This window comes from Suricata suricatta, chromosome 10 (genome assembly GCF_006229205.1).
Source record: "Suricata suricatta isolate VVHF042 chromosome 10, meerkat_22Aug2017_6uvM2_HiC, whole genome shotgun sequence".
In the NCBI taxonomy this organism is placed as follows: Eukaryota; Metazoa; Chordata; class Mammalia; order Carnivora; family Herpestidae; genus Suricata; species Suricata suricatta.
This window is the reverse complement of record NC_043709.1, coordinates 111,720,332-111,743,866: the sequence shown is the minus strand read 5'-3', so window position 1 is coordinate 111,743,866 and position 23,535 is coordinate 111,720,332. Positions and strand designations below refer to the sequence as shown.

The following is a 23,535-nucleotide window of genomic DNA, read 5'->3' as shown; positions in this document are numbered from 1 at the left end:
CAGGAATTCCTATGATATGGATGTTGTTTTGTTCCATTTGATTGTATCACTCAGATTTCAAATTCTCCTTTCCTGCTCCTGGATTAATTTCTCTCTCTTTTTTTCAGCTTCCTCTTTTGCTATAACCAAATCTTCTAATTCACCTATTCTTCTCTCTGCCTCGTCAATCCTTGAGGTGGCTGCCTCCATTTATTCACCTCACCTATAGCCTTTTTTAACTCATCATAGTGCCTAGTCATTGTCTCCGGTGATTCTTTGATGCTTTTCTCAACCCCAGTGATTAATTTTATGACAAGTTTTTTAAATTCATGATCCGATACGTTGTCTAGATCTGCCTTGAGCAGTTCTGTGGCTGTGGCTTCCTCCTGGAGGTTCTTCAGGGGAGAGTTCCTTCGTTTTGTCTTTTTTGCTAATTTTCTGTTTCTTGTCACCTTTAGAAAGCTCGTTGTGCACTGTGCAATTGTTAATATTTCTCTGTTAAAGGAGGCTTATTGACTGTCCAGGGCCTGTCATTTCAGGAAATATTCTTTTAATGGTGTCTCTCAGTTTCTCTTGTTGTGCCTTTGAATATTTTATTTCCCTACTCAGCAATTCTTGGGACTCGCTGTCATGCACACTTGGTTTGTTTCTTGGTGTAGCCTTAAGAAGGAAAACAGACAAACACGGAACAGAAGCACACAAACGCACAAATTTCACAAACAAACACATTAAAAGGGGGAATGAAAAGAAAGAAAACGGAGAGGAACGAGACGAAAAGAAGAGAAGAAGAAAACAAAGAAAAAAATAAAGGGGTTCAGAGACAGCAAAGGACCGTGGACAGTCTAAAAGTGTATGACCCGTTGACGGGAGAGGTAAGGATGAGATACAGGAGAATATATCTGAATTGCAAGAAGGTAAAAAAAAGGGAGAAAGGAAAATAAGGAATAAAAATTTTAAAAAATTTAAGTAAAAAAGTAATAATAAAGAATAAGTACTAAAAGAAGAAGAAGAAAAAGAAGAAAAAGAGAAAAAGAAAAAAATTATTAAAAAAAAAAAAATGGAAAGCAGCTCCCCCTGTGGATAGGCGTGGTTTGGTGTGGTAGGTTTCGGAGGCTGCTCTCAGAGGCTCCGCCTTGGTGTCTGTAGAGAGTAGAATGGCGGCACACCAAGCTCTGCTAGAACTACACACTATAGGCCACTCTAATGAGTCCGATCTCCTTGTACTGCAGTTGAGCCTAGCTGTATTTTCCAGGCTTGCCTCGGTTCAAAGGTCCAGTCCATGCAATTTTATGCTACCACAGATGAGATGTATTTGCTTTGGTGGCTGGCTTCTTAGGGGGAGGAATCTGTTTATCTTGGTTCAGGCAGGGATTTAGGCTGTCCCTGCCTCAGGCGAGGTGTACAGCCTGAGGCAAGATGTACAGCAGGAGGTGAAGTGCGCTGGTCACAGACTCTACTGCGGATTCCCAACCCCCAACTGGGATCGCGATCATGTTGGGGGCTGAATGAGTTTCTCCTGGCTTTGAGCAGCTGTTGCCCAAGGCGCCGAGCACTGTGGAAAAAGAGCTGGAAGCTCCTGCTGCCTAATCGTGCGCCAAAGCTTCCAGGACTGCAAGCCCCCTGCTGGGATCATGTAGGTGTGGGGGCTATTTTTTCCCTGTTGGGACCCGGGATTTGGGATTTGTGCGGCCGGTGCTGGGGGCGAGAGGCGTCGTGGAAATGAGGTGCATGCTCCCACTCCCAAAACCGAGGTCGAAGTGAGTGCCCTTGTCGCCGCCGCTGCCAAGGCCGCTGATTCTCCGCAGAGATGGCGCAGGGCTGGAAGCTGTTATTTCCCTTGCGCCACCTGGGTTTGGGATTTGGGCCACCCAGCAGTTATCTATGGAGTGAGTTTCTCTCTCCAAGCGCAGTTAAGGGTTCTTTACCTCTTCCCCAGAGACAGTACTATGAGTGTGTTCAGTCTCTCTGTCTCTTCCCTTTGTCTCTCGGGCTCCGTGCGCTTGCCCCATGTTGGGCTGGGGCCCCCACCTCCCCTGCCCGTCTCGGGCCGGCCCATTGTATAATCTCCCCAGTTTGCACTCACTCACTCAGGTATCTTGAGGTTGTCTTCTTTCTGGAGTCCGTATTTTCTCCTTCACATCTTGCAGATGAGAGCAATGTCCTTCTCAGTTCAATAGATGGGGCAGACGAAGTTTACAGAGATTTCTTCCTCTCCACCATCTTGGCTCCTCTTTCAATGGGATTTTTCTGATTATTTCTTTATTCTCTTCTTTATCTTAGGTTGCCTGGCTCTTCTCTTAAAACTGGTAACTCATTTAAAAATTTTTGTTTTCCAAATATTAGTAAAATATACCATTTTGTGAGAAAGATGCCAAGAGCGTCAAATTAGGACAGCACAGGGTTTTATTTTTTTGTTAAACAGTAAAATATTTGATACATGCTAAAGACTATAAGTTAGTCTTTGAAAATTTTTAAATGAGGGTATGAAATAATGAGATTTACATTTTAGAAAGCTTATGTTGGCCATGGTATGGCCTGTACCAGGGAGTACAGGCAGGTCACTTAGGAAACTGTGGCAGTAGTTGGATAAGAGGTGGTAGTTTGGATTAAGGTGGTGGTAGTGGGGATGGGAAGAAATGGATGAATTCAAGAAAGGGTTACAAGATGGAGTTGACAGAACTTATGGATTGGATTGATTTGTGGAGGACAGTAAGAGATATAAAGAATGACTAATAAAATTTCTGGCTTGAGGAACTCAGTGAGTGACGATGTCATTTACTGAGATATGGAATATTGCAGGAGAAGGGATATCTTGAGTTTGAGGGGTCAGGTTTATGGAAATGTAATTTATACCTAGAAAAATTTACCCTAAGAAAAGATGTACAGTTATTTGAATTTTGGTAAATTTATATGGTTGTGTAACTACCATCATAGTTCATATCACCCCAAGAGTTTCCTTTTGCTCTTTTGTAGTCTTTAGTATGCCTCTGACAACCAGTGGTCTGATGTATGTCCCTGTATTTTTTGCCTTTCCCAGAATGTCATGTAAATTGAATCCTACAGTAGGTGATGTAATGAGTCTCTTCTTTGACTTGGCTAATGCTTTTGGGAATCATCTATTCTTGTCCATATATCAGTAATTTCCATTTTTTGCTCACTAGTATATCACAGTGTGGATGCACAATATTTTGTTTTTCCATTCACCAGTTGATGGACATTTGGGTTGTCTCGAGTTTGGGGCAGTTATGAATTAAAGTGCTCTAAGAATTTGTGTGTAGGTTTTTTTTTTTTTTGGGTAAATGTTTACCTTTATTTCTAATATATACATCCTCAAAAATGGGATTACTGGGTCAAGTGAAAGGTGTATGTTTAAGAGAAACCGCCTAAGTGGTTATTTTGTTTTAAATTTCCACTTGCACAAATGAGAGTTTCTGGTGCTCCACATCCCCATCAACATTTGATTCTGTCAGTTTTTTTGACCCATTTCAATAGATGAATCGTGGTATCTTGTTGATCTCTCAATATGCAGTTTTCTAATGACTAATGATGTTGAATTGCTTTATGTATTCATTTGCCATCAGTATTTCTGAACACTTTGGGTCTTTTGGCTATTTGTTAACTGGATTGTATTTTTCTTATTATTGAGTTGTGAGAGAGTTCTTTACATAGTCCTGTGTGTGTGTGTGTGTGTGTGTGTGTGTGTGTGTGTCTGTATCTGTCCTATGTCTTACAACTATTTTCTTCCAGACTGTAGCTTTTCATTTTATTTCATTTCTTTTCTGTTCAGATATGATTGCCATATAACATTTTACTATTAAATTAGTATTTATATATATTGCCAGATGATCAACACAGTATGTCTAGTTAATATCTATTACCATACATAGTTATAAAATATTTTTGTGATGAGGACTTTTAAGATTTACTCTCTTACTTTCAAATATGTAACATGGTATTGTTAACTGTTCATGTTATATGTACATGACATCCCCAGGATTTACTTATTTTATAACTGGGCAAGTTTATACCTTTTGATCCCCTACATCCATTTTGCTTACTCCCTATGTTTGGCAGCTGCCAGTCTGTTCTCTGTATATATGAGTTTGTGTTATCATTTTGTTCCATACATATTTTAGCATAGTTTTTCCTATTTCTGTGGGGGAAAATGCCATTGGAATTTTGATAGGCATTGCATTGACTCAGTAGATTGCATTAGATAGTATGGACGTTTTAACATGGAATGTCTTTAGCGTGGAATAAGGAACGTCTTTAGCATGGAATATTTTTCGTTTGTTTTCTTCAATTTTTTTCCAGTGTCTTACAGTTTTTAGTGTACAGGTCTTCCACCTCTGTGGTTAAATTTATTCATAAGTATTCCTTTTGGTGCAATTGTAAATGGGATTGTTTTCTCATTTCTATTTCTGATAGTTTTTAGTGTATAGAAATAAAACAGATTTTTTTTTTATCTTTAGCGAGGGCACACGAGCTGGGGAGAGAGGGGCAGAGCGATAGAACAGGCTCCATGTTCAGTGCACAGCCAAGTGCAGGGCTCAGTCTCACGACCCTGGATCATGGCCTGACTGAGCCACCCAGGTGCCCCAATACAACAGATTTTTATACATTGATTTTGTGTCCTACAACACTATTATTGTTATATATAAGTTATTATATATGTTGTTATATATAAGTTAATATTGATGAAGTCCAATTTTTTATCAGTTTTTTCTTTTATTATTCAGGCTTTTTGTGTCCTAACTAGGAACTCTTTGCTTAATCCTTTGCTTACTTTTTAATGTATTCCACCTAAATTGTCCCCAAATTCTCCACCAGAGTTGCCAGCTTCTTTCAGTGTCCAAACATATCACGCAATGAGGGGGAGGTTTGAAGGGAAGGGCCCAGGCTAAATATGGCCCAGGAGCCAAATCTTTCTCTCTCCCTGTTTTTTATAAGTAAAGTTTTATTGGGATACAACCATGCTCATTCATTTACTTATTTTCTGTGGCTGTTTTTGTGCCACAGTGGCAGAACTGAGTAGTTGTAACAGACTGACTGGCTTTCAAAGCCTAAAGTATTTGCTTTCTACTGGTTTTTTTTTTTGTTTGTTTGTTTGTTTTTTTTTTGCAAGAAAGGTTTGACACCTGACATAGTCGATTAGTTCCTGCTTCTACTTTTCTTGGGAATAACTCCCATGAAGCCGTTTATTCTTCTGGGTTTTCTAGACAGTTTTTATTTTTTTTATTAAAAATTTTTTAATGTTCATTTATTTTTGAGAGAGAGAGAGAGAGACAGAGACAGAGCGTGAGCATGGGAGGAACAGAGAGACAGGGAGACACAGAATCCAAAGCAGGCTCCAGGCTCTGAGCTGTTAGTACAGAGCTCTATGTGGGGCTCGAATTCACAAACCGTGACCTGAGCCGAAGTCAGAGGCTTAACCACCTGACCCACCCAGGCACCCCTGGACAGATTATTTTTAAAATCTGCATAGGTGCTATTCGGAAAAATTCCTGTTCCTTTCTCCTTTGTTAGATCCCTCTGTGTCTGGGATCCCAAGCCTTTTTTGGTTTGTTTCATTCCCTATAGAATGTATCTTCTCTTTCCCTGAGAGAAGAGGCTGCATGGGAAGTAAATTGATGCCACTCTTGGTAGAGAACCCTAGGTGGTTATTTTCCCTGAGCATTTTTGAAAGCGTTGCTTATATTACCTTCCACCTCCCAGTGTTGCTATTGAGAAATCTAAAGACTTTCCAACTTAGGGTTTGTTGTAAACTGTTCTTTTCTGAAAACTTTTGGAATCTTTTCTTTATCCCCAGTGTTTTAATATGTCAAAAAGAGGTGCCTCTTGTGTATGTTTAAAACTAAATATTCTGGGTATTATGTTTAAAACTAAATATTCTGGGTATCATGTAGACCTTTTTTAATTGAAAAACTCATGTTCTTCATTCTAGGATATTTTTTTCTTTGACTTTTTTCTCTGATTTTCTTAGATGCATATTGATTACATGTTGGACTTCTTAGATTAATATCTTTTTTCTTTTTAAGTGTTCTTATTTCTTTTATGTGCTCCCCCCTACCTCATGATTATGGAACTATTAATGCTATTGAGGAGGAGGATTTTTACCTTTTTCCTTTGGAAAATTGCAAATATATACCAAAAAAATAAAATAAACCCGTATTGTAGTTGTCACTCATTCTCAACAATTATAAATTCATAAGCAAGCTGTTAATTTTGAAGCGTTTCATTACATTCATACATATTTTGGAATATGACCCTAATGGATAAGGACTCTTCATTAAAGAAATATTATTATTATAAAAATTATAAAAATCAATTCTTTAAGGTCATCTAATATCCCATCATTGTCCAAGTTTCCAGGGGTATCATAATTTAGTGTAAAAGACCTTAAATCTGCATTCAAATAGTCATTCATACTGTGATTGATTAATGTACTTTTCAGTCTTAGTTAAATTCCCCTGCCATACATCTCTCTCCCTCTTTTTTTCTTCTCTCTTACCTGTGTGCATAGTTTATGGAAGAAATCTGATTATCCAGTAGTTTCCTACAGTCTGGATTTGCTGAATTGCAGATTGAAGGTTAGTAATGCTTGAATATATAACATAAATAGCATAGAAGGCATTCAGAAGACTTATTTATGACCAACTTCATTCTCTTAGTATGTTTTTGAGATTCCTCCATTTTGTAACATCTGTCAGTACTTCATTGTCTTGTATTGAGGAAGAATGATCCATTGTTTGGATATAATGTATTTTATCCATTTGTTGATAGACATTTGAGTTAATTTCTGCTCTTATGAATAATTATGAATTTCTTCCTTTATGAATAATGTTTCTATGAACACATGTATATAAGCTTTTGTGTGGCCATATTTTCTCTTGGGTATATATGTAGGAGTGGGATTTCGGGATCATATAACTATAAGTATGTAAATAATTTTTATAATTATTTAATTTACTACTGATAATAAGAAATGGTTCTCTGAGAAAATCTAGTCCATAAATTGTTTTTAAATGTAATGAAGAGGGGCACCTGGGTGGTTCAGTCGATTAAGCCTCCAACTTTGGCTCAGGTCAGATCTCACATTCGTGAGTTCGAGCCCTGCGTCAGGCTCAGTGCTGACAGCTAGCTCAGAGCCTGGGGCCTGCTTCCAGTTCTGTGTCTCCTTCTCTCCTTCCCCCTCCCCCTCTCTCATGCTCTGTCTCTCTCTTTCTGTATCAAAAATAAATAAAACATTAAAAAAATTAAATGTAATGAAGAGCTTACAAATATTATAATTAATATTGACAGTGTTATTTGGAAATTAATTTTTTTGCTTTAATTTAAAAAAATTTTTTAATTTTGAGCCTCTGATTTGTTTTTAGGGCTTATAACACTCATGGGTCTTCGGCATAGTACTTCTGTACTGCCTAAGTGTTAAAAATCCTAACATTACATGAGTGAAACTCAGAAGAAAGCTAAAGTGGTGATATGAGACTTGAACTTTGCCGATACTCAGTGGGACATAATCTAACTAACTGAATGAGGATGGAAATGGTCCTGGCAGGATGTCAGGCATAGGACCTTGGTATAGTCCCTAGTAGAGCACAGGGATGAAGAAGACTCTTATTTGTTTTTATGAGTTACCATACAGCTTGGAAGATGTAGGAGAATAATGCAGTGATCATAGCCCTGTTTCTTTATCTGCTCTTTAGCATTCTTATATAAATTCTTCATGAATAAATTATCATGCGAACAGTTTAGATAAAAGAACTTAGATTTTTTTTTAGTTATGTGAGCTTTCTGTTGCACAAACAGAATTTAGTAGTTTCAGCATACTTTCAGTGTTGGTTCATTAATTTCTAGTATATTCCACTAGGCTAGTGCTTTTTTCACCTTGACTTCCGTTTTTTCCATTCGTCTTAAGTATGGATTATCACAGCACATGAACCCACTTTACTATATATCTGTTGGCCTCAGCAGAGAAGTCAAGGGGACTGTGATTCATTCAAGTCAAAACTTGAACGAAGCTAAAAGGCAATCTGTGCAACCATTAAAATACTTTACAAGCAGGGGATATTATATCTCATTTTTATAAGGGAAGAAAACTATTATGAAGGAAGCATTGGCAACTTTTTGGAATACAGTTACAAAATAGGCCCTACACCCAAGAAATACTCAGATAATTACAGTTCATGTTGGTTAATGCTCTAATAGAAGTAAGCATAGAATTTTCATGTGATATATAAGATAGGGCACCTAACCTAGTTTAAATGGGCCCAGGAATGTTTTTAAAGGCAGATATACTGGACCAGGGCTATAATATCAGTAGGAGTTAGGTGGGTGGGGAGGTAGGGGGAGGAAGAAAAAGAGAAGACTTTTAGGTATAAAAAACAAACAAAAAAAAGGCTGGTTATATGAATCAGCCTTTTGTGTTCAATGACCTCTAAGCAGAGAGAAGTTACTAGATTATGATGTTAAGGAAGGGAGCCCCATGAGAAGAGGAACCTGGAGAGATGCTTTATTCTAATAGAATCATGTTGTGAGTAGTTTAAACTTAGTGCTATCTATAGTGGGAAATATCAAACGGCTGTAAGTGTAAGAGTGACATACTCAACTTTTTGGTTTAGGTGGGTTATTTTGTCTTTGTCAGTTCTGAGATTCTAACCTTGAGGGTCATGAATTAAAATTTTTTTGATGTTTATTTTTGTGTGTGAGAGAGTGCGTGCAGGAGCGAGCACAGTTGGGGAGGGGCAGAGAGAGGAGGCGACACAGAATCAAAAGCAGGCTCCAGGCTCTGAGCTGTCAGCACAGAGACTGATGCAGGGTTCAAACCTATGAACTGCAAGATCATGACCTGAGCCACAGTCAGATGCCTAACTGACTGATCCTCCCAGGTGTCCTGAAGGTCCCAAATTTTATTTATTGACCACTGTATCCTCAGAGGCTAGAATGGTGCCTGGCAAGTATTTAAGTATTCACCAAAGATGATAGTAAAGGCAGTAGAGTTGCATATAGCAGTTAAGAGCATGGGATCTAGCTCAGGTCTGAATCCTCCTGGCCACCATTAAGTAGTGCTGTAACCTTAAGTGGGTTTCTTAATCACCCTCTGACTCACTTTGCTTACCTGGAAAATGGAGGAAAAAGTTGGACCTGCCTAATCAAATGCTTCAGGGAATTAAATGAGTTTATATAAAGCACTTGGAATAGTGCTTGGCTCAGAGTAAGTACTGTATAAATATTAAGTTATTATTATTTCTTTGGCAAATGGAATTTTAACACAAACTGGAGTTGGTAAGCTTCTGATCCCAGAGCATTTATAGGGTTACACAGGAATGGATGGATTTAAGAAATATTCAGGAAAACAGTTGGATAGGATGTGGTAAATAAGGGTGAGAAGGAGTTAAAGTTAATTCCCTGATGTAAAGCTAGAGATTTAGGTTCTCCTTGCCCTGTTTCTTCTCTTCCCCCCACCCAACACACACACACACACACACACACACACACACACTCACTCACTCACTCACTCACTCTCTCACGCTCACAGATTACTGCTCATCTGTTCTGGTTAGTACCAGAAATTTAAATAAAGCCCAGTGGATAGTGTCTGATATGTTGGTTCATTGAATTTTGTTTGTTTTCTCTCTGACTCCTTTTCTTTCTCTTCCTTGAAGTTTCTTCCTTGGACTCACTTCTGTTTTCTCAGAACAGAAGGGTAAGAAGGGCTTAGGGCCACCACCATTTTTTTTCTTTGCTAAAGTGTTTTTTATTATTAATTTTTTAAAAATTTACATCCAAGTTATTTAGCATATAGTGCAACAATGATTTTAAGAGTAGATTCCTCAATGGCCCATTTAGCCTATTCCTCTCCCACAAACCATCATTACCCTCTGTTTGTTCTCCAAATTTAAGAGTTTCTTATGTTTTTGTCCCCCTCCCTGTTTTTATATTTTTACTTGCTTCCCTTATCTTCATTTGTTTTGTATTTTAAGGTCCTCATATGAGTGAATATTTGTCTTTCTCTGACTAATTTTGCTTAGCATGATACCTTCTAGTTCTATCCACATAGTTGCAAATGGTAAGATTTCTTTCTTTTGATTGCTGAGTAATACTCCATTGTGTATATATACCCCATCATCTCTATCCATTCACCTGTCGAGGGACATTTGGGCTCTCTCCATACTTGCCTGTTGTTGATAGTGCTACTATAAACATTGGGGTGCATGTGTCCCTTCGAAACAGCATACCTGTATTCCTTGGATAAATACCTAGTAGTGTAATTGCTGGGTCGTAGGGTAGTTCTATTTTTAATTTTTTGAGGAACCTCCATATGTTTTCCAGAGTGGCTGTACCAGTTTGCATTCCCACCAGTAGCACAAAAGAGATCCTCTTTCTCCACATCCTCACCGACATCTGTTGGTTTCTAAGTTGTTAATTAGCCATTCTGTCAGGTGTGAGGTGGTATCTCATTGTGGTTTTGATTTGTATTTCCCTGATACTGAGTGATGTTGAGCATTGCTTCATGTGTCTGTTGGCCATCTGGATATCTTCTTTGGAAAAGTGTTTGCTCATGTCTTTTGCCCCTTTCTTCACTGCATTATTTGTTTTTGGGGTGTTGAGTTTGATAAGTTCTTTATACATTTTGGATACCAGTCCTTTATCTGATGTGTCATTTGCAAGTATCTTCTCTCATTCCATTAGTTGCCTTTTAGTTTTGCTGATCGTTCCCTTTGCTGTGCAGAAGGTTTTTATTTTGATGAGGTCCTAATAAGTTCATTTTTGCTTTTGTTTCCCTTGCCTCTGGAGACCATGTTTAGTAAGAAGTTGCTGTGGCCAAGGTCAAAGAGGTTCTTGCCTCCTTTCTCCTCAAGGATTTTGATGGCTTCCTGTCTTACATTTAGGTCTTTCATCCATTTTGAGTTTATTTTTTTGTATGGTGTAAGAAAGTGATCCAGGTTCATTTTTCTGCATGTCGTTGTCCAGTTTTCCCAGCACCACTTGCTGAAGAGACTATCTTTATTCCATTGAATAATCTTACCTGGTTTGTCAAAGATGAGTTGGCCTTAGGTTTGTGGGTCCATTTCTGCATTCTCTGCTCTGTTCCATTGATCTGAGTGTCTGTTCTTGTGCCAGCACCATACTGTCTTGATGATTACAGCTTTGTAATAAATACAGCTTGAAGTCTGGGATTGTGATGCCTCCTTCTTCGGTTTCCTCTTTCAAGATTGTATTAGCTATTTGGGATCTTTTCTGGTTCCATACGAATTTTAGGATTGTTCTAGCTCTGTGAAGAATGCTGGTGTTATTTTGATAGGGATTATGTTGAATATGTAGATTGCTTTGGGTAGTACTGACATTTTAGCAATATTTATTCTTACTATCCAGAAGCATGGAAATTTTTCCTTTTTTTGTGTGTCTTACTCAACTTCCTTCATCAGCTTTCTATAGTTCTGAGTGTATAGATTTTTTTTGCCTCTTTGGTTATGTTTATTCCTAGGTATTTTATGGTTTTTGGTGCAATTAAAAATGGGGTCAATTCCTTGATTTCTCTTTCTGTTGCTTCATTGTTGGTGTATAGGAATGCAATTGATTCCTGTGCAATGCTTTTATATCCTGTGACATTGCCGAATTCATGGATTGGTTCTAACAGTTTTTTGGTGAGATCTTTTGGGTTTTCCATATGAAGTATCGTGTCATCTGAGAAGAGTGAAGTTTGACCTCCTCCTGGCCTATTTGGATGCCTTTTATTTCTTTCTGTTGTCTGATTGCTGAGGCTAAGACTTCCAGTACTATGTTGACTAACAGTGGTGAGAATGGATATCCCCATCTTCTTCCTGTCCTTATGGGGAAAGCTCTCAGTGTTGCCCCAATGAGAATGATGTTAGTGTTGGGTCTTTCATATATAGCTTTTATGATCTCGAGGTATGATCCTTCTGTCCCTGCTTTCTTAAGGTTTTTTTTTTTTATCAAGAAAGGATGCTGTATTTTGTCAAATGCTTTCTCTGCATCTATTGAGAGGATCATGTGGTTCTTGTCCTTTCTTTTATTGATGTGATGAATCACATTTATTATTTTGTGGATATTGAACCAGCCATACATCCCATGTATAAATCCCACTTGGTTGTGGTGAATAATTTTTTTGATGTATTGTTGGATCCAGTTGGCTAGTATGTTGCTGAGGATTTTTGCACTCATGTTCATCAAGGAGATTGGTCTGTAGTTCTCTTTTTAGTGGGGTTTTTGTCTGGTTTTGGAATCAAGGTAATGCCGACTTCATAGAGTTTTGGAGGTTTTCCTTCCATTTCTATTTTTTGGAATAGCTTCAAGAGAATAGGTGTTAACTCTTCCTTAAAACGTTTGGTAGAATTTCCTTGGAAAGCCATCTGGCCCTGGACTCTTGTTTTTCCGTAGAGGGCCACCTCCATTTGTATACCTACTTTCCTCCTCTTATCTCCTCCTCTTTTCCTTTATGCTCCTTACCCTCCTCCCCTTGATTCCCTACCTGCTATTTCCTCACAGTAGGAGACAAGAGAAAGGGTTTCCTCCTTAGTTGGCCTTGGTTACAGACTAGTGTGGTGTTCACAGTTCCAGTCATAATGGAAAACTTTGAGGAGGGCTTTAAAATACGTGTCAGAAGAGCATTCCCTTCTGCAATTAAATTGAACTTTAAAACTTTAATTCTGTATTTCTGATGTGATATTGAGAAGCATTTGGAATCTAGCACTTAAACTAGTGCTAACCTTGGGACTTTTTTTTTGTTACTGAAACCAGCTAACTTCTAGAGTACAGCTTGTCTACTAGGCAAAAGGAATCATTTAGCTTACTGCTAGGCAGGTCAGGGTCATTTGAACCAGAGGGCCCATGCTAGCGAGAGCCAGGCTTTCATTAGGAGAATGGGACTGGATACTGGGAGAGTCAAAGACGGAGCCTCAGCTCTCTGCTGCAACCTGCTAGTCTTTGAAATCTATTTATTTTTAAAAAATCTTTAAGTTCATGTAAATTTTGCATTCTACTCTATAATTCATTTGTTTTGGTAGAATTGTAAATTTCCTCCCTAATCTTTTGCCTAAACTAGTGCTCTAGGAAAATAAACTTTCTTGTGTCTTCTCATATTCCCCCGCATACTGTCTCATACCCCAGTTTAAGGAGCACATATGAGGATTTGGAGCCAGAACCCATTTATTGAGTGTCTCCTGCATATTTTTCATGATGAGTTTCTCATGAGCAGTTGGCTTTTTGACTTATATGGTCCAGCTTTTTTCCCCCCCTCAGCACATTAAGTGAGGCTTCTAAATCTCGGGAACAACATTCTTGCTCATAAACAATGTGGCAAAAGCTTTCTGTTTCCCAGAGTTTGTAATGAACGTAAATATCCTGTGTAATTCCTTGTTTGTATAGTCCTGGAAAGATGGGAGCCAGTGTTTATTGTCTCTTTACGGTGTGCTAGGTTCTCTTCTCATCCCTTTTGTCAGTCGTGTGAATTATGCAATGCTTTGGGAACAGTTAACTTGTCTGCAGAGTTCATGCTAACATTACCATTGTTTTTAATTGACAGATTTCAACACTAAGCCTGCACAATGTCTTTGAAACCAAGAGTAGTAGATTTCGATGAAACATGGAACAAGCTTTTGACGACAATCAGAGCAGTGGTCACGTTGGAACACGTCGAAAGAGCAACGTGGAACGATCGCTTCTCGTATCCTTTGGTGACGGTGACGGTGGCTTTGCGTCCGTGACTGTACCAGTGAGTGCTGACACATGCCCTGAAGTCGGCAGACTTGTTGAAACGTGGGAGCAGATTTATGCTTTTGTGACTACTTTCAAATATGTTGTTTACATTCTAAGTTCATTATGTGTACGTGGCGGTCAACAATCGATCACCTTTCATTGAACAAATACTTGGTGAGCACCTGTGTGTAGGGGCGGTGCAGCTTGAGGCCTCGGGGTGCCGCTATAACGAACCACTTCCCCAGTAAACAGGTAGTCAGTTAATCGAATGCCAGTGTTCCTACTACCAGGCAGTGGTAAGTATAGTGGAGGAAAGCTAAGCAGAGCAAGGCCATGGAGACTGGTCAGAGTCTGGCAGCTCTTTTAGATGGGGCGGTCTGAGGAGGCCTCCCTGAGGACGGTGATATGTACCTGGACGGAAGTGAGGGAGCAAGTCAGACAGATGCCTGAGAGAAGAGTGTTCTAGGTAGCGAATGGCAAGTGTCGTGACTTGACAGCTGGAAATACGTTTAATTGGTTTGTCAACATTTATGAGTTAGCAGGTTTAAGTGAAAATACATATTTGTGGTTTCTCTAGAACATCTGAACCCTGGTATCCTGCATCCCTACATGACAGCAATCTTTTTTTCTTAATATATACATACTGTATATATTACTTATATATAAAAACACTGTGTTACCCCAGCACTCGGGGTATAAATTCTGGCGCCAAGAAAAAACTGCAAAAATAATAACATACTGAAGCCTCTTTGGGAAGTTAAAGGGTCTCTGGGAACCGTTGGCCACAGGTATCTGGGGCAAAGCTGTGGGTGGCAGTCCCACCAACTCTGCGCAGTGTCTCCCAGGGGCCAAGGCTGGGTGACCTGGGGGAGACGTATGTACTTCGGAACGTGCTTACTTTCAGACTCCTGAATTGCCTCAGTCTTTTACCACAGGAAACGCCACACACGTCATGTCTTGGAGGAAAGAAAAGGGATCGGGTTGAATCTGGTTGTCTCTGGCTCCAAATGGCATGGCAGTGGCCCGGGGCCCGAAGGAGGCCTTGAAGACGGGGTGGATACTGTAAGAACCAGAGATTCTTTTCCCAGAAGGGGAAATTGAAATGTGAAGGTTTTAACCAGAATGTGTGTGCTGGTTCAGAGCTCTCTCAGACTCTGTGCAGCTCTCCCCAGCGGCCCTCTGGGTCCAAGGGGGTAGCTGCCCTCTCTAAGCAGGCACACACTCTTTAGAAAAGCTTGGATTTCATAACAGTGATTCACCTTGTTCTCAATGCCTAACTCGTTTTAATATTAAGTTGAATATTGGTACATGAACAGCATAGTTTTTTAGACCAGCAGCAAACCATTTCTTTGATTGCACTTGTAGTCATTGGTAAGAAACATTTGTTAGTTATTTAACAACATTTGTTGTTAGTGCCTGTGTTCTAGGCACTAAGATAAATAAAATGATGGTAATGTTCCTGGGAGCTCTCATAGTTTGCAGAGGTGTTTTATATTTTTTATATTATTCAGTACTTCAAACAAGACTATCAGATTGTGGGGCAGATGTAATTATTGTCTTCATGTAACATGAGGAAATTGATACTCAGGGATAAAAGGACCTGCCCAGACTCATGCAGTTAGTAACTGAATGAACACATACTTGACTATGAGATTCCTAATATCTAATTCCTGTGCTTGCCAGTTTATCTAGAGGATACTTGATATAGATTCTGCCTTTGACAAACTTATTAGTGACTTAATCTTAATTTTTTAATCGAACATCATGGATTGTTTTTGCATAGGAATCTTTTTTTTGTGTAGGAATCTTAATAAAATGGAACAAGTGTTAAAGGCTGTGTGTTAATGAGATTTCATTAGATGAGTACATAGGAAGTTTTATGGCTATTTCAACTAAAATAATGAACAGAGAAAGAAGGAGTTGGTCATAGAAATACCCAACTTCTTTGGAAAGTGCCTGTTCAGTCATTATTTCTAAGATGTTTATTGTTTGATTCATCCAGTCATTCTTGACCTGTGCATGAATTTTCTTCTCCTCCCTTTGAAATAAAGCTACAGAAACAGTAAAATTAAAAATGGAATTTCTTACTTTAAATTTTATTTTGGAAAATAAAGCACTGTGTTACTAATTGTCCTGAGAGTAAAATTCTCACCTTTTCCATATTATTTTTTACCCAAGAATATAAGGTTGACTTCTGACCCTTGGATGTCTTAGGTAGAAATTTTAGAGGCTATAAAACTTTAATCTTTTGAAAATGGAAAAAAGCTTCCCCAAAATTGCGTACCATCATGTATGATAGCACTAGATCTTTAAAAAAAATTTTTTTAATGTTTATTTTTTTGAGAGGTAGAGTGGGGAGTGGGCAGAGAGAGAAGGAGACAGAATCCAAAGCAGGGTCTAGGCTCTGAGCGGTCAGCACAGAGCCTGGCATGGGCCTTGAACCTGTGAACCGCGAGATCATGACCTGAGCTGATGTTGGACGCTTAACTGTCCGAGCCACCTAGGCGCCCAGTACTTGATCTTCAAATAAAGCATTTTGGGGGCACGTGAATTGTAATGCAGCTGCCTCTTGAACAGCACAAGTTTGGACTGTGTGTATCCACTTACACATTTTTAAAAAATAAATACAGTATAGTATTGTAAATGTGTTTTCTCTTCTTAACAATTTTAATAAGATTATCTTTTCTCTAGCTTTATGTACGAATACAGTATCTAATACATATAAAATACAGAAATGTGTTAACCACTGTTTATGTTTCAGCTAAGATAAAAGTCAGTAGTAGGGTATGAGCTTAGTTTTGGGGGAGTGAAAAGTTATACATGGTTTTTTTTTTTTCTGGGGAGGTTGATGCCCTTCACTCCCATGTTGTTCAGGGGTTAACTGGGACATATGTGGAAAAATTCCTAAGGTGTACATGTGGTATTGTACAGATAACTATAAAGCAGTCACCCGCATAACCACCACACAGGTTGAAAATTAGAACACTGCCAGGGTCCAACTCTTCCCCCTACTACATGTCTTAGCTCACAAACCCACTTCTTTCCCTTGGAAGCAACCACTATTCTGAGTTTTGCACTTATTGTTTCCCTGTTGGTTTTTAATAGTACAACTGCTTATGCATACAGCCCTAACAATTACTGGTAATTTCTGTATTTGGAGCTTTTTATAAATGGAATCATACTGTGGCACATTTTTTTGTGTGTCATGGTTTTTTCTTTAAACATGTATATGTATGTGATTAATTTGTTGCCAGTGACATTGTGAAATATGCATTAATAGCCCCATTTTACAATTGAGAATGTTGTGGCCTACTGATGTGATAAGATGCTTTACTGATATTGTGGGATAGAATGCAGACATAAAATGCTCCCGTGCTCTTACAATCTTAAAATTTTCTTTCTTTCTGTCTTTTTTTTTTTTTTTTGGAGAGAGAGTGTGAGAGGAGGTGGGGCAGAGATAGAGGGAGACACAGAATCTGAAGCAGGCTCCAGGCTCCAAGCTGTCAGCACAGAGCCCAATGTGAGGGTTAAACTCATGAATCATGAGATCATGACCTGAGCTGAAGTTGGACGCCCAACCAACTGAGCCATCCAGGTGCCACCTAAAAAATTTTTGAAGTGGGCATTAAGGAAAGTTGGTCTGCTAGTTGAAGTGTTTAACATGTGTAAGCACAGAACCTACTAATCCTTGTCCACAAACATCTTTACTAAATATGAGCTCCGTAAGGGCAGGGATCTTACCCTTTTTGTGCATTACTGTATTCCCAGCATCTGATACATATAGATACTTAGCAAATATTTGGTGAGTGAACAGCTACTGTCAACTAAATGTCATGAAGCTTCTTTAAATATGAAATAAATAGCATCAGTATTTGGTTAGTCCTCTTAGTTTGTTGATAAACAGGGTTCTTAACACTGACCGTCATAAATATCCTGCAACCAGATACTATGCAAGACAGTCTGGTTAATAGGAAATGTAAATGAAAGACACCTTTTTTAAATGCGTAACGAATTGCCATGATTTAGGGGGTTAAGGAAACATCCTTTTATTATCTCACACTGGGCACCTGGGAGGCTCAGTTGGCTGAGAAAGAGCAGAGCCAACTCTTGATTTTGGCTCCGGTCATGATGTCATGGTTCATGGAATCGAGCCTGACATTTTGGCCCTGATAGCATGGAGCCACCTTGGGATTCTCTCTGCCCCTCTCCTACTCCTGCAGGCATGAACACATGCTCTTGGTCTCTCTCTCAAATAAATAAACATTTAAAAAAAAAAAACAACCTTTAAAAAGGCTCATTTGATTGGATTAGACCCACCTGAAAAGTCTAGGATACTCTCCCTATCGGGGTCATCTAATTAGCAATCATGATAGCTTTTTGTTGAGTCCCTTTGGCATGTAAAATGACATGTGTGTGTTATGCTAATTAATTTGGCCTAACACAAGTGATTCGTCATAACAAAAGCTTCGTCACAGTTTTACTGCAGTAGTTAGGGTGGTTTACTAAGGATGTGTATCAAGAGCTTTTCTACAGTATGAGGCCAGGTGTAGATCTAGATTTACTATTGCTTTTTTGGGTTGGGATTCTTTGGCCGTTTGGTTATTTTTATTAATGGTTTTCTGACTTTTGGTAGCTATTAGGACAATTCCAAAACCCTGAAGTGTAATCTCGAAACTATTTAAGGACAAGTAAATTCTAAATGGTTTTATATAAGTCCAAAATGATTATGTAAGGGGAAATCTATGATTGCCTGCATGAATGTTTTTCTCCCAGGTAGGGAAGCCAGGCTTTAAAACCAAACGTACCAGTGTTCTCATTTATTATTTGTTTATTTTTAAACATTTATTCATTTTTAGGAGACAGAGCATGAGCAGGGAGGTACAGAGGGGGAGAGGAAGACAGAGTCTGAAACAGGCTCCAGGTTCTGAGCTGTCAGTGCAGGGCCTGAGGTATGGCTCGAACCCACGAACTGTGAGATGATGACCTGAGCTGAAGTTGGATGCTTAAACATCATCCTTGATGATCCTGACAAAAATTTACGGAGAACTTTTTATTAACCTTAGCATCTGCACTTAGTAGCCCATCCTTCTTTCTTAGATTGTACAGATTGGAAAAGATTTTATCTGTAGTTGTCTCTGCTTGAAGCATCAGTAACATTTTCACTCTATTCCAAATTAAATCAGACTAATACTTGATTATTGTGATTCTGTAGTTACACTTCAAAGTTTTTCCATTTAACCAATAATTTTATATCCTTGCTTGCTAGTTGGTGATTTCATAGATACTGCATCTTTTTATATGTTGCATGTTTGTTCTTTCTCTTCAGAAATGTCAATAAAGATCTTTATCTTTTATTGCCAGCGCTGTTTTGGTCATTGTACCATTTTCAAATTTAAGATCATCTTTTTTTCCCTCTTTTTTTAAGTACAAAGTGAAAGATTTATATACGATATGAAAAGAAACCAGAGTATACTTTTTTAATGTTTATTTATTATTGAAACAAAATCAGCATGAATGGGGGAGGAGCAGAGAGAGAGGGAGACACAGAATCTGAAGCAGACTCCAGGCTCTGAGCTGTCGGCACAGAGCCCAATACAGGGCTTGAACCCACAAACTATGAGATCATGACCTGAGCTGAAGTCGGACGCTTACCTGACTGAGCCACCCAGGTGCCCCTACTTTTTTTTTTTTTTTTAACTAATCCAGCACTATTTAAAATTTGTTTACTATTATATGTAATAAATAACTTAAAAGCACATCCATACGAATCTATAAGCTATATCTTCATAATGAGAACCCATTGTACTTCTCTTCCTAGGGTTTGGTTCCTTTTTTTAAAATAATTTATTGTCAAATTGGCTAACATATAGTATATATAACATACTGGTTTTGGGGATAGATTTCCATGATTCATTGCTTTCATACAACACCCAGTGTTCATCCCAGCAAGTGCCCTCCTCAGTGCCCATCACTGGTGTCCCCCTTTCCTACCTCCCCCGCCCATCAACCCTCAGTTCTCTGTATTTAAGCGTCACTTATGGTTTGCCTTCCTACCTCTGTTTGTAATTAGTTTTTTCACCAGGACTTGTTTTCTGTTATCACTTTCGTTTTCTCCTTGCTTGCTTGCTTGCCTGCTTTCTTTCTAGTTTGTTTTTTTTTTTTTTTAAGTTTATTTATTTTGAGAGAGAGAGACAGCGTGAACAGTGGTTGGGCAGAGAGGGGGAGAGAGAGAATCCCAAGCAGGCTCCATGCTAGCTGGGCTGATGCTGGGCTCGAACCCACAAACTGTGAGATAATGACCTGCACCGAAACGAAGAGTCAGACACTTAACCAACTGAGCCACCCAGGTGCTCTGTCATTAAATTTTTTTTTTTGGATAAAGATTTTATTTTTAAATAATCTCTGTATCTGACATAGGGCTTGAACTCACAACCGCAAGATCAGTAGTTGCATGGTCCACTGACTGAACCATCCAGGTGCTCCTCTTTTTCTTGTCTCTAATGAGAATCATCTGCAGTAGCCCTCAGCAGGACCAGGACAAATAGGACGAGGGCCATGGGGTGGGGGAGGTGGAGGTAAGAGTTCAGATAGAAAAAGACAAGACAATGACAATGATAGTTGAGGGGAAGGGGAGGCAGAGGAAAGGAAGGTAGATTTTGCAGTCCAGTGTCAAGACCCGAAAAATAATAATAACAGTGTTCCTCCTTTTCTTTCTTTCTTTTTTTTAATGTTTATTTTTGAGAGAGAGAGCACGAGCAGGGGAATGGGTAGAGAGAGGGAGACACAGAATCCGAAGCAGGCTCCAGGCTCTGAACGGAGCCTGATGCGGGACTTGAACTCATGAACTGCGAGATCATGACCTGAGATGGAGTCAGACACTTAACCAACTGAACCACCCAGGTGATTAATAGTGTTAAAATTAAAAGTTAAACCCAAGCATAGGAAGCACCTTTTAATAGAGAAAATGAGCTAAAATAATTTTGCTGCTGGTCAGTACTGTCCTTTGGTTGTAACAGGGTTCAGAACTTTTGCTCTGGAATAGTTGTGTGTGTTTGTTTATTTTTAGAGAGAGTGCCCACGCATGTGCACACATTCGAACTGGGAGGGGCTGAGAGAGAGGGAGAAGGGAATCCCAGGCAGGCTCCATGCTCAGTGTGGAGACCCACCTGGGGCTAGATCTCACCTACGAAATCACAACCTGCGCCAATATCAAGCAACAGAAGCTGACTGACTCTTGATTTCAGCTTAGGTCGGAATCTTGCAGCCGGTGGTTCCAGCCCCAAATTGTGCTCTGCGCTGACAGCATGGGTCCTGCTTGGGATTCTCTGTCTCCCTGTCAATCTCTGTCCTTCTTCGCTCATGTTCATTCTCTTGATCTTTCTTTCTCTCAGAGGTGTCAGATGCTTAACTGACCAAGCCATCCAAGCAACCCTACAGTTTTGTTTTTTGACTGTGAAAATTTGTAAGTGGAAAGTTCATAATAGAAGAATTTTTATATCCTGGCTTACTAAAGAGTAACTTAAGGAAAAGATAACTTTGGAGAAGAGAGTGTTTAAATCTAAATCTGACCTCCAGTTATTTCCCATTTTTTGTCTTTTAAAAGCGCCTTGTCTATAACCAAGTCACAATGGAATGGTAGAGATTTTGGTAGTCTTCCGAAGGCCTCAACATTTTCAAGGTGATTAAATATTTCAGTAGGTCAGAGAAAACTAACATATTTAGGAACATGTTTTAGACAGTTAAGTGACATTATACAGTGGTTAACTGAGACCCCAAACTATGATGACTTAACCAATTAAAAGATTTATTAAGGTGGACTTCGTTAAAAAGAAACACCTGGGTGGCTCAGTCGGTTACGCTTCCGGCTTCAGCTCAGGTCCTGATCTCGCGGTTTGTATGTTCAAGCCCCATGTCAGGCTCTGTGCTGATAGCTAGGAGCCTGGAGCCTGCTTCAGATTGTGTCTCCCTCCCTTTTTGCCCCTCCACTGCTCAAGTTCTGTCTGTCTGTCTCTTAAAAATAAATAAACATTTAAAAGATTTAAAAAAAATACAACCCCCCCAAAGAAATACAAAAGTACATTCTCACTGAGAATGTCAAACGGCATATAAATCCCGCATATGGATTGAAATGGGAAAGTTTCCATGGATTTCCTGCCATGCACAGATCCTTTTTCCCTAAGTGGAAATAAGGTAAGTCCTGTGGTGTGAGTCCTTTTAATCAATTTTGTTTACATGTCCATGCACTGGATAAGTTGTGATACTAATTTTGGTGATAGAAACATAATTAGCATGTCATGCTGAAATTAGGGTATTGAAGCATGTTAATTTTTCAGTATCAAGTATATTTTTGGCTTCAGGAAAAAGAGAGCAAATATGGATGAAAATTCTTGAACTTAAATTCAGAACTTAAAAGATCTTAAATACACCACACCTTTGCTAAAAGAATAGTTGATCTGGATTCTGGCTAAACTTAGTCTTTTTTAAAAATAAAATTTAAGTATACACACGGGCTCATTAACATACAGGTGAATTTTCATAATGTGAACATACCCATGGACCCAATAAATAGAACACTCCTAGCTTCCCAGAAGCACCCCTTCTTACCCCTCAGTCACTAGAGGTAACTACTCCCCTCACTTCTAATACGTCTAATTCTGACTTTTATATCTGATTTTACTAGGGTAAGATTGTGACCACTAATTGGGATTGAATATAAATCTCTATAGTAAAACAAAACTTAGAGATTTAAATTATGTAGTGAACTAGGACTTCTTTCCCCCCCATGAATTTATAACTGAAACCTAGAGAGGCTCCAAGCTGCATCCAGGAGCTCATGTAATTCATTATTTTGGAGCACCTTTCTTCTGCATTTTCACATTGCTTCTCCTATCTTCACACTATTATCAATTTTCTATATTTGTGTCCAAATAAATTTCTCAATTCTTTCTTAGGTAATGCATGTTAAAATTTCTACTTTTTAAAGAATTTATTTATGTTATTGTTGGTAAATAGTTCTTATATACCCTTTTACTTAATCTATTTTGTAAATTTTCTTTGTATTTAAGTTGATTTAAAATAATGGTAAGCGGTGCCTGGGGTGGCTTTGTGGGTTAAGTGTCCGACTTCAGCTCAGGTTATGATCTCGCTGTTGATGAGTTCGAGCCCCACGTGGGGCTCTGTGCTGACCGTTTGGAGCCTGGCGCCTGCAGCCTGCTTTTGATTTTGTGTCTCCCTTCCTCTCTGCCCCTCTCCTGCTCAAAACATAAAAATAAAACAATAATTGTAATAGTTTGTTTCCTACTGTATATTTTTCTACAAAAAAACTGGTACAGTAATATTACACTACGTGGATATTTTTGCCCCTTTTTTATTGTAAAGAAAAATTTGTGTTTATTATAACAGTATATTGAAGAAAATACATATACATATATACATGAAGATATTTTATTATTTACTAATTATAATTAAAAGGATTTAGAAGGAACATGGGAAAGTCTGACTAAAGTCTACCTGTCAGCGACCTCATGTAGAGAGGGCTGCTTATTCTTTCTGGAGTAAGGATACTAGAGAAGTAAGCAGAGCATGCGATACTGATTCCCTACCTCCCTCCCACCACCAGGTATTTAATATATGCCTATAATGTGCCAGGAATTGTGCCTTGGAGCTGGGAATATGGAGATACAGGCTAGCGTGGATGGCAAAGGTATAAATCATATCGTGTAAAATTCTGTAGAAGAATATATAAAATGTTATGGTGCTATAGAAGAGGAAGAACCTGCATCCTACCTCTGTATTTTTTTTATAATGAAAATTTAAGTTTTTTTTTTTTTTTTTTTT

The 23,535-nt window shown here is 38.8% G+C and overlaps 1 protein-coding gene across 7 annotated transcripts in view; it reads left to right on the top strand.

The window, feature by feature from the left end:
* CUL2 (cullin 2) overlaps window positions 1-23,535 on the top strand; it is a 96,591-nt gene that overhangs the window by 13,931 nt on the left and 59,125 nt on the right. For 6 of the 7 annotated variants that reach the window (XM_029954145.1, XM_029954143.1, XM_029954142.1 and 3 more), the window contains one exon: window positions 13,526-13,666. In XM_029954145.1, the coding sequence (XP_029810005.1) occupies window positions 13,548-13,666 (119 nt within the window). In that variant the 5' untranslated portion in view covers window positions 13,526-13,547. Of the gene's footprint in view, window positions 1-6,502; window positions 6,570-13,525; window positions 13,667-23,535 lie in introns of all 7 variants that reach the window. The other variant, XM_029954144.1, reaches the window with a different exon arrangement.